General features: G+C 43.6%; 1 protein-coding gene across 7 annotated transcripts in view; it reads right to left on the bottom strand.

Moving 5' to 3' along the window:
* Nucleotides 1-16,814, bottom strand: part of mctp1a (multiple C2 domains, transmembrane 1a) — a 138,719-nt gene that overhangs the window by 6,648 nt on the left and 115,257 nt on the right. For 5 of the 7 annotated variants that reach the window (XM_039802831.1, XM_039802834.1, XM_039802832.1 and 2 more), the window contains 4 exons: nucleotides 13,212-13,310; nucleotides 4,222-4,331; nucleotides 3,345-3,454; nucleotides 2,937-3,034 (listed from right to left, as the gene is read on the bottom strand). In XM_039802831.1, coding sequence (XP_039658765.1) covers nucleotides 2,937-3,034; nucleotides 3,345-3,454; nucleotides 4,222-4,331; nucleotides 13,212-13,310 — 417 coding nt within the window. The remainder of the gene's footprint in view (nucleotides 1-2,936; nucleotides 3,035-3,344; nucleotides 3,455-4,221; nucleotides 4,332-13,211; nucleotides 13,311-16,814) is intronic. The other 2 variants (XM_039802833.1, XM_039802835.1) reach the window with 1 other exon arrangement.

The raw sequence follows: 16,814 nt of genomic DNA, 5'->3' as shown, positions 1-16,814 counted from the left end.
GTATGTCCAATGAGGTTTCATTCCCAACATAAATGTTGTCTAAAAATATTAACCCGACTTCCCACCGCTCATTAGGCGCAAAATTGGAATTCATGCTTATTTTTGTACTGGGGGTTTGATCCAGCTCCTTTACACCATAAAGGGCCACTTGGCATGCTAATTGCCTTGCCCCTACTTACGCACTCCCTAGCTCACATTGCTAATGGCGTCGTAAAACATACTAGTGCACTGACACCTCCCAAACGCCAGGTAGGGAATACTGAGCACTATAAAGGTGCTCAGTTTGGCCTCGTTTAAGAGGACATGAAGGATTCCCCGATAATGACCATAACGATAGCTTACGCTGGTAAAAGATACAAACCAGATACAGGAAACTGTTACCCAGAGAGGGACAGCGACTCTTTCTCACACACACACACACACACACACACACACACACACACACACACACACACACACACACACACACACACACACACACACACACACACAGTTAACATTGCTGCTCACAGAGGGACATAATGATTTAAGTAAACTGTTCAGGTGGTAAAAAGGTAACTCTGCCTGTTGCGGCTTCCATGCACCACTGGGGATTTTGTTTTTAAAAGGGTGTTTGACAGTGCTGTTAGGGGCCCAGTGTCATTGATTTAAAGAGCTTGGTTTGCAGGACTAAAGTTCCTTCCGTTAACTGCACAACCGATGAGACGGGAGTAATGTTGCAGCTGAATGCAAAGTTTCTTTCATGTACTTTTACGTGTACTATAAAGATAAATGAAAGATGAGAAAACTATGAGAGTCCAAAAGCTGTTCCACAGTTACTGTGGTGCTCTACAGTGACATCCGTTATGATGGACTGTAGCCCAGCGTGGACGCCCTTTGTATATAAAGTCATTAGAACCTCATCAGTTCTGGCTGCACTGAAGCACCTCTAAATGATGCGGAACACTGCACTGAAACACCCCCAACCCACCTCACATGCACTACTGCTGGGAGAGCGTGTGTGTGAGCGCGTGTGTGTGTGATTATGTATGTGTGTTAGGTCACACCCAGGCCCTGAAATAGCACTTCATTAGTCACCCATGGTATCAGGCATAGTGGGCCCCTGCACCAATGCCAGTGGGTGCTATGGACACATGCCTGTGAGGGGATGCTCCATTTGGACCCCAGCACCTCTCTGCATCATTCGAGAGCCCAAAGGGCTTGAGCCCCACGGACTGCTTTGACCCAGTAAGGTGGGGGCAGGCAATGAGGTGAACCCAGCACTGCGGGACACACTGCAGAGTAGAACGTTCTGGTCTGTTTTTAGCCAACGACCGCTGAGCGAGGTGTTAACTTTCTGCAAAGAAAGTTAACCTTTGGATTCAGTAAGAAAGTGATCAGTGCTAGTCTCAGTTCTTTATCAGATGACTGAGCAGTACATCTAAATTTCCTTGACCTTATCTTATTGATACAAACAACACTACCCTTCCCTAAATAATCAACACGTCATTTCTAATAATCAATCAACTCTACTTGTACTTTCTGTCCTAATTCCTCCTCCAGTTCCTCTATTTCCATCCTCATCTTTCCTCCCCTGAAATCTATTCTTACTCCTCTCCCTTGGTCTTTCACCCTCATTACTCGGTAAGCCTCCAAACTGTCAGTGAAACCTGGCAACAATTACCATTCCGACAGCTGCAGCAATAACCGTTACAGTAGCACTTACAGTATTACTTATACAGTAGGCACACCTCCAGCAGCACGGGCACCAGACCAGAGCAGCATGTCTGCCCCCACCTCCCCTAGCCAGCAGGCCCTCATTAGGGGCCTTGTAAAGGCCTCATACCTGCCTGGCCTGGGCCCCTTCCCCGCTCCGCTCCTCCAGGCACCAGGTGTGTAAGGTGGCTGCACTACACCAGAGGGGACAGCTTGGGCTCATTTAAGCCCATGGCTATCTGCCTTGTGCCTACTGCTGCAGCAGGCCCCAGTAAACTATGAAACTGTAAAACTGCACGGGGGCCAAAAGGGGGAGAACACGGGGGGTTGGCGGGGGTGTGTAGGGGAGCAAGGATTATGACCCTGTAAAGATGAAAGAAGTTCGATCAAAGAGGAAGTGTGTCAGCGCTGATGTGGCAGGGGATTGGTCGTATCAGAGGCCCCGGGTCGTTTCAGCCTCAGCCTGCATGTGTGTAATGTGTGCGTTCATGTGCGTGTGTATTGAACTCAGCACTGCAGGGCTTAACGGCCACAGCGGACACCATCAGTGCTGGATAACACAACGACTTTCACAAGCTGCCGCTTAATTGCAGTTTAAACTGCACTTTGTCCTGAGCAGCACAGCACGTTACTCACACACACACACACACACACACACACACACACACACACACACACACACATCCCTATATTTTAACGAAACATCTGTAGTCTACAGCCACAAAGTTAATCTGATCTCACGGTTAATGTAGAAGCAAAACCGCATGGGGCTGGTTAACTGTTGGTTTACACTCTGTTCCAATTACTAGCATAGCTGGGAAACAACAGCTAACTGTAATTGTGTGTGAGTGTATGTGTATGGAGTCAATCAACCTAGTTATATGCTGGGCACTAAACTCACTTAACCTCGTTATCTTATTACAGAGCTCCAGTTATGTATGTGGAAATTGAATTAGACTAGGAAGCTATTAATAGGAAAACACAGGAACGACTCTGAAACAATTAGATTAGATGTCTGTGTGGCTAAAACAATGGATAGTTCACCCTACATGAAGAGTACAACAGTGAGGCACCAATGGCTGAGAGGAGGAAAAAAGAAAGAAAGAAAAAAAAAAGGCGGAGTTAGAGACAGAGGAGATAATAAAAGGAGCCCTAACCATTGCCCGTGTCTGGAACTGACAGATGTGTTGTCAAAAAGATATAAAAGATGAGGCTGAGATGAAAGTGGAAAGTTCACCCACCACTTGTACATCTGAGGGCACTCTGGATAGAAAGTCTAACAGCTCGTTGTTATCAATGATGTAAGGGTCTCGCAGCTTCTTGGTGAATTTATTCACCCCTGTAGAGAGAGGAAAACGGTGGGGGCAGGTAGGGAAGAGTCGGGAAAGAAAGGTGGACATCAGCACATGCTGTATGTTGTACGAGTTGTTAAAGCCTTTATGGTGGCTGTGCGCTCTAAATAATTTGCATTACACTCCCCGATTGTGCTTTTACCCAAATACAATACATAAAAAGCAGCATAGAACATATAAATTGCATTTCTCTACCACAGGTTTACTTAGATACTGTATTTGCATGTAACTTAAATTGAATTACTTACACTTAACACTACATGTAAATAAACATTACACATTTTTACATTAGCTCACCCCAGGCTAGCACAATGTATCGTAGGGGGATGAAGTAGATGATGATGGTGGCCCCGCCGAAAGCCACGATGGCCAGCCAGCTTAAGAAAGGCACAGTCCAGTTAAATGTGCTGAAAAGAGAGAGAAAAAAAAAGGAACTGTAAAAACATGGCAAAGTTCACTCTAGCCAAACACGCCGAGAGTAGAGTAGAGAGAGGAGTCAGGGAGGGCATTTCAATTCGTTTCGACCCAAACAAGCTGATCTGGATGCCGCTGCACTACAAATTCATCAAACTCACTGGAACTGTGCAGAAGGGAATAACTTCAACCCGAAGTCTTGCAGGCCAGCATCGCATGGTGAAAATGGGCTATGACTCAATACAATTCACACTATCTGATCTGTAAAATGCTTTAAACTTCATAGAAACACAGGTCACAAATGTGCCAGCCTGATTTAAAATGTTTTCACCCGTAACCAAAGAAGGGACCTTTGGCCTGACACATTTTTTTTATTACAGCTTTTAATCAAAACTAAATTCCCTGCCATCCCTTTGCTTTGTATGCATCTATGCAAAAGTGAGAGTGCCTGTGTATGCAGGAGAGCACAGTCAATACGTGGTTTTGTGTGTGTGTGCATGTGCAGTGATGTGTTTAATCTAGTATGTACATGATTCAGTTAAGAGGTCATGCAGGGTTAAGTGAGACGTGATGGACGTAAAGACAGACAGCCTGTGTGTTTGGGTGTCACGCTGGCAGTGTTTCCTGAGAGCAGCACTGAGTTACACTCAGTTAGGCTGGCAAGGGGAAGCGGGGCAACCTGGCATTGCGGGAGAAAACACTGGGACGTGCGGAGCAGAGCGGAGCGGGCCCTATGCCGAGGAGCGGGTTTACGACTCACTTCTTTATCCTCTCGCCGTAGGAGGCCACTTCATCCAGTGCATTCTGCACACTGATGCACACGTCCTGAATGGCATAAAGCTTGTTCATGAAGCCCTTTCTCTCCGAGTCCTGCAAGGGGACAGATAGAGATGTAGGCGAGAGAGAAAGAAAGCGAGGGTGGGAGGAAGAGAGACAGTGAAGAAAGGGGAGGAGAGAGAAGACAGAGGCTGGGCACAGGCATCTTTGTGAAAACAATGCATTTTAAATAGCGTCAAAGATTTGGGGTGGGGAGCCAAATCACCGGATATCCTGCATGAACTGATGGAGTGCTTTAATTCCAGGCAGTAATAGAGATATAAAGTCGGCAGAACAAATCACAATGCTCACACAGGAAAATTTGAATATGTGAACAGAGAGGCAGAATTAAACTGAAAGCCGAATGGATACATCAAACTTTGGGCTCTCTCTCTCTCTCTCACTCTCTCTCCGCTGCTGCCAAGACAGCTAGGAAGGCCGGGCAGAGCCCTCTTTTGTTCTGCTGGCTGGCACACTGTGATGATGTCACCAGCCGTGACATCATTATCTTCCTTATTAAACGTCGTCACCCATCATGATGAGCGCTTCCTTTTCAACTTTTGATGGTTGTGAACTTGAGAACATTGAAGTATGGGGTTGTGGGGGGGGGGGGACCTACTAGGCAGGCAATCTAAAATCTAAAATCCCCCGTCTTACTGAAACAAAGTGAAGAATTGAAAAAGTCATGCAACAGCCAACGAGCTGCCTGCTGACTAACTGACAGGCAGGCAGGGATGGGATGGATGTGGACAGAATGAGGTGACACAGAGTGATCGAGAGCCGTTGGCTGAGTGAGGACATCAACATGCAGACTGGTTGCGGCTGGATGTGATTGGTGGGCATGCTCGGGTGACCAAAGGGGGGCATAACAAGAAGAGGACTATCTATTATCAGTTACAGTGGAACTATCACGGGTGGGTACATTTCAATATGGCTATTTCATTATAAGATCACCCAGTTCTAGTAGGTTACCCTGCCAAAATATTTTTTTTTGCTAATATAGTGAGTTTTTTTAGGGGGAGGCCGGGGAGTCGCTGGTATTCTCTCAGTGGATTAATTGATGTGCTTGTTTCCTTTATTGTTGATATGATTTGTTAAACAAATTAACACTCGTGAATAAAATAAAACTGAATTAAAGATGCCAGAAACCTTAGTTCAGATAAGAATCTGGATTTCATAAAGCTGGGGAAAATGAGGATATTACATAGCTGTTAAATAACGTAAGTTAATTAACGGCAAAGTGAAGAGACACAAAAAAGATATAGCTTAAGAAAGTTTAAAAGATTATGGCTTAACCTTTCATGGACACCCTACAAACATGTATCTTTTGTTAGAGAAACAGCATGTACAGCAATGGCTGTGTTGTCGATGAAGATGGATGGACATCGTTAGATTAGGGAAGTAAAACTGAGTAATCCTTATCATTATACCCAAAGAAGACAGTGAAGCAGTCAGAAACCTCCAGGACCCCAGAGGCCTTTCCACATCACCCCCACCTCACCACAACCCTCCCATTGAGACCCAAAACACCCCCACCTCCTCCCCGAAAACCACCCTCTTCTTTTTACTCTCCATCCAGGATCAGATAATGTGAAAAATGAACCATGGAGCAGTCAGGGAGACCACATGGCCTCCCCAGCAAAACCACACAAGACAAATAGATATAATTAGACAGCGTCCCTGGGTTATTTTTCTTCGCAAATATTTTACAAGACTCCCTTTCTTTCTTCCCCTCTCTCTCCTCCTCCTCCTTCTATCCTCAGTCCATCTGTTTTCCATTGCTCCCTCAAACAAATCTCAGAACGCAGGGTCTATTGTGCTGGGGCTGGGTTAGGCCAAGCCGAGCTGAGCCGGGCCGGGTCAGGCTGTTTTACTTTCGGGAGAGTGTTTGAGGGCCAGGGGAGTGGTGTGAGAGAGCGGGCGGGGGTGGAGAAGATAGGTCAGAGGTCATCGGAGTATAAACCATTGCCACATGCCCCTCGGACTGCGGTCTGACTCGTATTTCCTGTCTTCAAACACGGCTCGGGGAGGCGGGAGGTAGCAATAACACAGAGGGCCACGGAGAACCTTGTTTTCCCAGCTTCCCCGCACACTGCGCACATATGGAGCCAGGCAACCTGTTCCTATAATGGAACCCAATATGCACACAAACACACACGCACACACACACACACACACACACACACACACAGACACACACCCTACAGCTATTAGATAAGGTTGATCTGCACACCTGGTCTTGCTGTGTGACTCTGCAAACGATATTATATCCTGACACAGATTACACGATGAGGGCCCTTGACTTCTAGAAGCAGTTTCTTTCTCTACTGAGGGAGTTTGTTTTAGGCTGCAATGTCATCACTGATAGAGGGGGAATTGATACAGAAAGACGAGGCGAGAGACATGGCATTCACACATCACAGTCAAGGTGAAAGGAAGCGTTCGGTTGACTCCCATTTTTAACAAAAAAATCTGTGAAATATTTGAATCGGGGAGGTGAGCTCTCTAAGACACACATGCTCCACAGTGGATCCGTCACTAGTATACTAAGTTAAATCAAGGACTCAGTTTTGTCATGCTTTCTGTGGTTTTCCTGCCGAGCTTCTAGTCTCATTCAGAAAGACGAGCAGGGTCTGTGCAGGAGACTCAGGGCCGGTATTCCCATTCTGTCTCTTCCTGTGTCTGTCAGGAAGACTAAGTGGGTTTGTTTGGAGACCTGAAGGCACGGCTAATAAAATTAAATCTGCGAGGCCTCTCGCTTTGACTTGGCTACAGTTGCAAGTCATGTTAATGCTTAAAGTATGCAACAAATCCCAGCACCTCTGACAACAGTATTCTGAAGGATGATGCTGCATGGCTTGAATCATTCAGACAGACAGTGCAATAAGCCTGCCTAATGAGTTTAGCATCATGCATTTTAATAGACTGCAACTGTAGGTTAATCTGCAATGAGTTACACTGACATGTTACAGTAACTGCCAGTTCAGTTTGTGTACTACAAATCGTCTTTGCAGTCGGCTAACAGAACATTCATTCTTGAGGATTTCATCTACTGACAGACAGGTCTCCGTGCAGATGAGATATGTATACTTTTCTGTCATCATGTTTGCTTGTATATGGAGTACAGTACAGGACATATACCACTATGTGCAATGCCATTAACTGCACTTAAGATATAAAGCAAATCAGATTCTAAGATTAATTATAAAGGTCTTTAATGATTATTTAATTACAAAGATGGCATGCTTTCTGCCACAACTACATTTAACCAAACCAAATGCTTCATACAAAGGATACAAAACAATTGCATGTAAAGTTGACAGCAGTAAGATATAATTAAAACAATAAATGCAAGAATATCAAAACCCTGAATACATTTTAGTATTCCCAGTTGTGGGTTGACAGAATATATAAGAGTAAATACATACTGCTTGAATTCATTTTCTGAATGCCCATGATCATCAGTGATTTTGCTCATTCAAAACATCAGTAATTTGTGTCTCCAGATTGCATTCTCCAGAGTGTCTATCTAATATTATTTAATATTAATTTAATCCTGTGTGATGATTTGTCTCTCCTTCTGAAGAGCATATGTTTTATGATCTACTGTATAGCAAAGGGTCAGGGCCACTCAGAACGTTGTGAGCAGGGTAAAGTCGGAAGAACTGAATACTACTCTCTGTATTAAATGAAAAACTGCTTCGAGACAACCTGTTTATTCCGTGAATAAAATGGTTCTACGTGCAGAAGAAATCTTTGACATCAATTAACTTTCATCAGGCTGGCAGCAGAAATATTAAGTGAGTTGGCGCCCTTTGTTGGCAGAGAGCTGTTTTAATTGCATGTATGGCGTTTAAAGATATAAATGTATCTTATGTGGTTATGTCCAAAGTTTGCATCATTGTTTTGATGTGTGAAGTGTGATATGAAATATCAGCTAAGCCCCCATCACTTCAGCATTAAGCCACCCTGTGTACAAGTCTGTGGGGCAGGCTGCATCACGGGAGTGCTCCCATCAGGGAAGACAGAGGCGGGAAGGCTCGTTAAAGTGATGCGAGTTGTTTGCATTTCTTAAGGAGAAACAACCCTCAGTGACACCAGAGAAAGCCCAGGGACGCGCACTCTCTCACATACACATGCATAGAAACAGCCAGCTCAGGCTAACCACATTGCACTTGCTGGTAAATTGTGGTAAACAAATGTGGAAAACTCCTTGAAACACTTGATTAAATATTTAACAAAGGAAAAATGTGCAATGCCTCTGTGTACTCGACTGCTCCATTTCTCTTTCAGAAAGACAGCATCATGCCAGAGTACATCTAAATGCAAAAGTGCAAAGTGAGCAGTTGTAAACTTTGCAAAGACAGTTTGTTCTTCACTGACCCAAGGCCTAGAGCTAAACAAGAGAGAGGTCACTGAGGACTTAGCCTATTACGATGGACTCAAATATCTGTCCTATATCTACTGGGTGGAAATAGAGAAAGCCATTTGAGACTGTTTTAACCTCCGATCACATTGTTCTCCCTGCTGGGTTTCACCATGAAAATGATAAACCTAACGGTTATAATGCAGCACCATACATCCCATCACACCACGAAATGAGTCTGAACCACAAGTGGCTGCTGCTCATTGCTGCTGTGCTAAAATTGCACCTGTTTTTCTTTGTTTTTCTTTTTGCCTCTCTCACTCGGCAGCACAGTAAAAATTGAAATGTCATATAAAATGTGACAGGATGCTAATATGTGGCTCCCAGAGGGCATCTGAAAGCTTTCTTGTTGATTTTGTAACTGCAGAGGGAGGCGGCATCCCTCCCATTTCCACCCTAGGAAAAAGGGTGGAAAAAAACACTGAAAAGTTGAGCAAGTTGAGGAATGCTTTAGGCGCGACACAAATTCAATTTCCAAAGCCTGTGCAAGAATTAGGAATGACAAAGTAATGAATACCGCTTACAATTAGCATCCACTGTATACTTAAAACTGATGTGTTGTGATCTGAAAAATGAAATTTAGATAAAAGAAAATCTTTTTTTTAACCATAAATGTAATATTTGTCTGAATTGTTGACTTACTGTAAAGTTATTAAATATAAAAAATAATTTTGTGATTAATGAAAGTGCAACACTGTTCACTAGGGGGAGAGGAGGCTTTCATTAGCTCAGTAGCATTCACTGGTGGCATTCAGTTCAGTATAGTAGTATTTTGTTTGGCTCTATCCATGAGTAACAATTGTGAGTCAAAACAGTTAAATGAGAAGATGGCCTGTCTCTAAACTGAAGCAAGAAAGAGTATGGCATGGGGTACTTTCCATAAGATCATCTCTCAATGCAAATCAAACCAGCTATTAGGCTAACCGACAAAAACCATGCCAATCTCTAGTTATGGTGAAAAGTATGTGATGATGTGGGGGGGCTATTTTAATTCCAAAGGCCAAGGGAACTTTATCAGGATGCATAGTATCCTGGATCCATGAAATAACTGGCCTTTAAAAATAAAAATCTGCCTGCCTCTATGGGAATTTAACATAGGGGTGTACTCACTTTTGTCGCCAGCGGTTTAGACATTAATGGCTGTATGTTGAGTTATTTTGAGGGGACAGCACATTTACACTGTTATACAAGCTGCACACTTAATACTTTACATTGTAGCAAAGTGTAATTTTTTCAGTGTTGTCCCATTAAAAGATATAATGAAATGTTTACTAAAATGTGAGGGGTGTACTCACTTTTGTGAGATACTGTATATTGAAAGATATTCTGGCTGTTAATCAGCACAATGAAACACCTTTCTTTTACATATTTTCATGAAAATGTGAGCAACTGCTTTGTAAAGTCATTTTTCACTTGCTCAACCTTTTTTCCAGGCAGATAGAACTTTGTGGCAGTGAGTTAAAAGCAGCATGCACAGAGTCCTTTCCATCTCTCATGTTGACCACTTAAATAGCTCAGCTCCTAAAACAGAGGCACATTATGTAAGCCAATAACTGCCCTTAAAATGACAACTAATACATTTCATCTGTGTCTATTTCAAGTATTTCCAACTCCACTGGGGAGCGATGAGTCACAGATTTAACCCACTGGGAGTTAAGGGAGGCCCCTAAGGGATAAAAAAACAAACTTGGGAACCCAGTGGCCTAGAAGAACATCTCCCCTCTGTCAGGAAATGACAAGACGAGACAAAAGGCCCTGCGACCGGCCTCGGATGCCACCATGCAACCTGGCACCTCGCCAGCGCCACATGAAAGAGGCAGATGTTACACCCCCCCCCCCCTTTTTTTTTTCTTTTTTGAAGCTGTGGTTTTAATAAATAATGTATCTCATACAACAACTAATCCATGAGCGAATGCTGGGAATACATCGCTATTTCCCTCCCTCTCTTTTGATCATAAACACATAAATATCTGTTTAACTAGGGTGTTGAGATGTGCTGCACGTCCTCCTGGCCCTCATCAAGCGGCTCGCACACACAAAGGCCACGTTAAAATGTGAAGAGGCGCCCCACCCCCATAGGGCCAAATGGATGGAGAAGTGTGTGTATATGATGCACACACAGTTTTTTTTGAGAATATCGGTGTGTGCAGAGGGTTGCTTCCACTAAGCCAAAGTCAAACTCCAGTTTAGACTGTCAGCTGAAGGTGGACCAGACAGACACAATGCTCTCTAGTACTAATTAGTCTCTTCACCCAGTGTAGTCCCATAGCGAGGATAAATATACACATATGTAAAAGAGAGGGATAGAGGGAAAGAGTAAGAGTGAATAAAAGAAGAAGCTGTGGTGGTGACTTATTTTCAGTTTGACCTCTGCTTCCTATCCTAAAGAGAAAGGTTTCTGGTGTTATGAGTGTGCGTTTGTGTGTGTCTCTGATGAGTCTGGGTGGCAGGAGGTGGTTTGCCGCTGATCATCTTTACCCATCTCCCCCTGGGGCCTCTCATCACCTCCACCACACCAGCCACTCCATCAGACTCAAGGTCGCGCACGCACGCTCAACTTCTGCGCTACCCCCTTCTTCGCCTCCTGCTGAACGCCACCCGACCCCCGCCCAACCTGCACCCCCAGCCTGCCCAATTCTCCCCCACCTAGCCTCACCTCTGCTCCCCTGCTCCTGCGCTATCCTTCCCCTGTCCTTCCCAGGATTCAGTCTGGCAGTGTGTGATGAATGGGACAACATTACTCTTGTCCTCTGTTGGCCTGGTTTAGCTGCTCCAGCCCATCTCCCCCAATCTGTCTGTCAGTCTATCGGTTTGTCCGTCTCAGCCTCTCTGTCTGGGTTGACTTAAAACACATGCTACTGCACAATCTAAATTCTAATTCCTTGTTTTGACCATAGCCCAAGATAAAGGTACAAATGGGCTTTTACATCATCTGATAAGGTACAAAATTTGTTAATTAGGATAAAAATAAATGTATTTATTCTATTCTGTAAGGTAGAGTATGTATCCACAAGAGTCTAGTCTATATTTAACTAATTAAAATGTTTAACTATTTTATATTTAAAAAAAATGTTTTAATTAAGTAAATCATTTCTTAATCTTGTTTGAGCAAAATCACATCTGATTCATCACCTAGGTCTGTAAAGCTTTTGCTACCTTTGACGTACCTTTAATTACATATTCATGTTCAGAGAGACACAGGCAACGGCAACAGCTGTAACATTCACTGTTTTAAACTTTGTTTTGGAAGAAAAGAAAACGACAGAGCGAGAGTGCATCCCTATGAAGTGAAGGGATCACTTCTTCAAAAAAGTAAATAAAATATGCATCCTCTCTGTGCTCATTACAGATTCATGACTCTTGTTAAAAGAAAAGGTGGCGGCTGCCTTCTTACATGTCTGACTTTCAAATTCAGACGACACTGCTGTCAAGTGTTGTGCTCCACATTCTGTCCAATGAGAGACCGGGAGGGCTGAGTGTGTGCCATCTCCAACATCCTATTTGGTGAGAGACTCGAAGAGAGTTACTTTGGGTGGATGAGAGCACACAAGAACTCCTCACCTACAGTGCAACGAGTGCTCGTCGTAATCCTTTGATGCATAGTTCATCAGTCAGGAAGTTCAGTTGGTTCAGCCGCTTGTGTGTATGTGATTCAGAACAATAACAGTTGGGGGAGTAGACATTGCTGCATTAGGCATAATGAGCATTGGGATTTGCTCGAGCAATATGAAATAGTTTTGCTGTTTCTGTAGCAACTTTTAAGAAAAAGCGCTCACGAACGCATTTAAATCACCCCACCACCCACACCCACACACACATGCACGCACACACACACACAGTATACGCACTCTGGGCTCTGAAAGTCATTAGAAAATGTTTTTGTTCGGTGCTTATTATCAGTGACTAAGGGGTCATAAGGTGTGAAAAGAATCATTATTTGTGAGAGGAATGTAATTAGTGCTTTCCAAAAAATATCTAAGTCTTTTTTCTTTTTTTTGTTTTTTTTTTGGGGGATAAAAATAAATAAATACACACCACCACTCTATGAATTTTTTTTGCCTTATGGCCCCTCTCCTGCACACGTAAAAATTCACTTGAATCACTCCCAATGTCACCCTTTACCGTAGTATCCCAGAGCCAAAAGTCCCACCAGCAAAACATAGTTAACACACCATTGCACCTCAATACAGCTGTCACCTTGCAGTGTAACAGGTCTACAGTGCTACGGGGAAGTCACACAAAAAGACAGGAGCAGCCTTCCATGCTGGAGCCCCATTAGTTCCCCCCATCACCTTAAAGAGCAGGCAGAGGCCTCGAGGTGGGGTTAGGCCAAACGTGCAGTGCGTGGGTGTTGTTTGAGACGCGGACAGGAGACAAATACTGTACACAAACCCGGACAGGACGGCAGACAGAGGCCGTCGGACAGACGATGAGCTAAATAGGAAACCGGAAGACAGCGACACACACCATCAGGAGTCAGTGCCAGAGCCACACACATGCCCACTTACCACCATTGCTCGTATCCACTCAAAGTGCCAGGAAGCCAACATATCCTCGAGGATATGGTTTTTATCACGGCTGTCCTCCCAGGGGCCTGGTTTAGGGTCCTTGTGGATAGATTACAGTGAGATGTTCTCTTTACAACCCAGAGAAATTAAGGTGAAAGGGTTAAAGAAAAATTGTGGATGTTTTACAACTGGGTCTTAAAGTTGATGTTTTGGCCAATATAACTAGGCTGTAGCCTGTAGGTAAGAATAACATTGTTCTCACCAAATGTACTGCAGAGATGGTAAACATACGCACTGCACTGAAAACAGCTTTAACCTCGCAGTACAGACAAGAGTCATAATAGATTTTTTTCTCAGTACTCACCTTTTTAAAGAACTCAAAATAACTGAATTTAAAATGTGATAGTTGGGTTAAAACTGCACTGATTTGAGGCTTGTTTTTCCTTGTTTCCATTGGACTACTGCAAAGCTGTATCCAAAGGAGAACCCATGTCTATAATCTTTACAACGGCAGTGAAGATGATATTGTAAACTGTATTTACCTATAGGTATAGTGTCCAAAACTACAGAAAAAGACCCAGAGTGCAAAAACAACATGAAGAGGGTGGTGGCGAGTCAGAGATTGAAGGAGAAATGAGGGAAAGCTAAAGACAAAGCAATAGATATGTATCTGGGGGGAATAGAGATAGTGAGAGACGATCCACCTGATGTGTATGTGTGTGTGTGTGTGTGTGTGTGTGTGTGTGTGTGTGTGTGTGTGTGTGTGTGTGACAAAGAGGAAAAACAAACAAACAATGCAGTGTATTTTGCATAGAGAGACAATACCCCTCCATGCCTCTTTCACCCTCCCTTTTGTTTTCATTCCTCCCTCTATTAGCGAAACATGATTAAAATGCAGTTCCTACCAGCGTCTCTGCTGAACAACGGGGGGAAAAAAACTGAGTTTGGAAGAAAAATGAAGCGGAAAAGTCAAAAGCATCTTTTAAAGCGTGACGCTTTTCATCCTTCACAGGCGGCGAGAAGAAAAGAACACAGACATTCAAACTTTTTTCTCTTTCCCCATCTCTCCCTCTGTCTCTCTTTCCCCATTCTCCTCAGCAGTTGAAAAACCCCCCTGATACCTGAGGACAACCCCGCTGCATCACAAGCTCAATAGCCTCCCCAGAACAACATTTCAGTCACACTTTATTTCAGAGCATTGATATAATTCCCAGTGCGCTCTTTAGTCCAATTACATTATGCCGTGTTGCTATCCGAACGATCGGCGCAGTGCCGTGACTGGGACTGAGAGAGGAGTGCCGGGGCTTGGGAAGGTGCCACAGAGCTCCATATGCTATGGAGAGAAGTCAGAAAACTAATACCGTTTTTAACCATATTCACACAGAGACAAAGAGTGGTCCTAATTTAACAGTATGTGGAGCAGAGAGCCTCTTGCTTAATGACAGACAGAAGAAGAGACAGTGGCTGAGACAAGAGATGGGGAGGGAAAAAGAGGCAGATGGATACAAACCGAGTTGGATGTTAAAATCAGTAGGTGGAAATGGCTGTTAGGCCTGCAGGATGAGAACTGAATATGTGTGCTGATACTAGCCATTCGCCAGGAGTTATATACTTGCCAGAGAACCATTGATAAACACTCATGCCTAGAGGGAAAGCAGTAGAGGGAGGAACGCCTGTCTCAGCACTATAGATGAGAAGGATAAAGAGATACTGTGGTGTAAGAAGATGGCTGTGTGGCAGGAGAGATCATGTATGCTTAATATTATACACACAGTGGACTCATCAAGACCTCAAAAGGAAAAAAAACAGACACACTTAATAAATCTTAAAACTGATGACACTAAACATGCATTCCAACCTGCTCTAACCTTTTTGGACCCCTGGTTGAGGGGGAATAGCCATACCAAGACTATTTATTGTGTCCCATGCAAGTTGTGCATGAGTCATACAGTCCTATATCATTCAAAACTGTATTTCCATCCCATTAAGCATAACTTTAATCAGCTGGTGCCTCAGTAGGTAAAAAACAACAATGAAAAAACAGCAAGTAGGTTACTGTTTGATGCCAGTCTTTACAGATTTTATTGCTGGTTAATATGGAATGTCTTGGGGAATTGGTCCATAAATAAGACTTAAAAATGACTTTTCATTTCAGGATAATTCTGATTTCACAGATCAATGTGTCTGAGCTAATGAATCAAGTCAACTCTATATTTACCATCAACTTTGCACGAGGGAGGGAAGGAGAAAATGAGCAAGAAACGGGAGAGATTTTGAAGGTGCATGTGGTATGGTGTGTGTGCGAGAGCCAGATATAGATAGATAGACACAGAGAGAGAAAGAGAGAGGGAGTGCACCGAGCAGTAAGCCCGTGAGCAGGACATGATTGCAGTGTGTATCTTATCGGTGTCAGGTCCTCCTGAGGCTAGTGGAGCCTAGCTGAGCGGAGCACGAGCGCTTCAGTGACCAGTCAACCGTGTGAGGGTAATCTCCTCACTCCTTCAGTCTGTCTGTCTCTCTCTCTCTCTCTCTTTTTCCAGTAAGCCCCACCTCTGGGAGGCAGCTGAGCCACAACGCACACACATAAGTGAGATGCTCACACAAATACACAAACACAGTTAACGCACACAAACACTCGCACCCATGAAAAGCCTTAAGGTGATTGCCTCATGCCAGCTCTGGACAGTGAGCCCACAGGTGAGAGGAGACATCACAGGCTACATTGCACACTGAAGCCCCTGCAGCCAGTAGCCTGTACATATAGGAATGCTATCTCCCACTGTCCAAGTCTCACAATGTTACTTCAAGCTGTATTGGAAGATAGCGAAAATGTCCATAAAAGGACCTGCAATTGCTTTGTCTTGGGGGTGTAGGGATGGTTACGATGACAAGAAGTCATAGATACTTGGATGTGAATGCTCGTCTGTCATTTAAAAGATGGCAGATATTTTGACATCGTAGCAGAGAATCACAGGCATAGCTAATAACATTGATAATTGCGGTTATTTGCTTTTCATCAGTTTCAGGGTCCTGGTATTGTGCATGCTGCTCAGCGGCATGGCTTACTGGGCCACTTTGATTGAATGGAGCCATTGTTAATGTTATTAATTACCCCTCTGCTTTACCCAGTCAAAATGTCTACCATAATAAAGGTCTATTACATTCCTGGATGAAAACTCTCGAAAGATCATTATCCAAAAAGAGATTAAATAATTTCCAATGACAACTACATCTCAGATAATGTTCCAGTTAAATAAAATCAGTTACTAGGAAAGTGATGAATAACAACGTGGGTGGCTAAATGGATTATAATGTCAAAATCAAGATCCTTTCATGTAGAATATATATAATACTCATTACAATTTCTACTAACTGTGTGTCTTAAATCTATGTATTGGACCACTAATGTACTTGGAAGGAGAAAAGGTGCATCTGCATTTTGTCACTATGTTTAAAATTAGTTTTATTGAAAATAGAGGTTAAAAACTAGGGCAGTATACAGCTAACATATTTTATGTGTGTAGGCAATAAGCATCGAGCAACATTCCATGTTGAAGGTCAGTGCGCACATACACACAGTGTGGAGGAGGACAGGAAGAAAAA

This window comes from Perca fluviatilis, chromosome 6 (assembly GCF_010015445.1).
Source record: "Perca fluviatilis chromosome 6, GENO_Pfluv_1.0, whole genome shotgun sequence".
NCBI lineage: Eukaryota > Metazoa > Chordata > Actinopteri > Perciformes > Percidae > Perca > Perca fluviatilis.
Note: the sequence above shows the minus strand (reverse complement) of the source record. Positions and strands in the feature narration are given on the sequence as shown.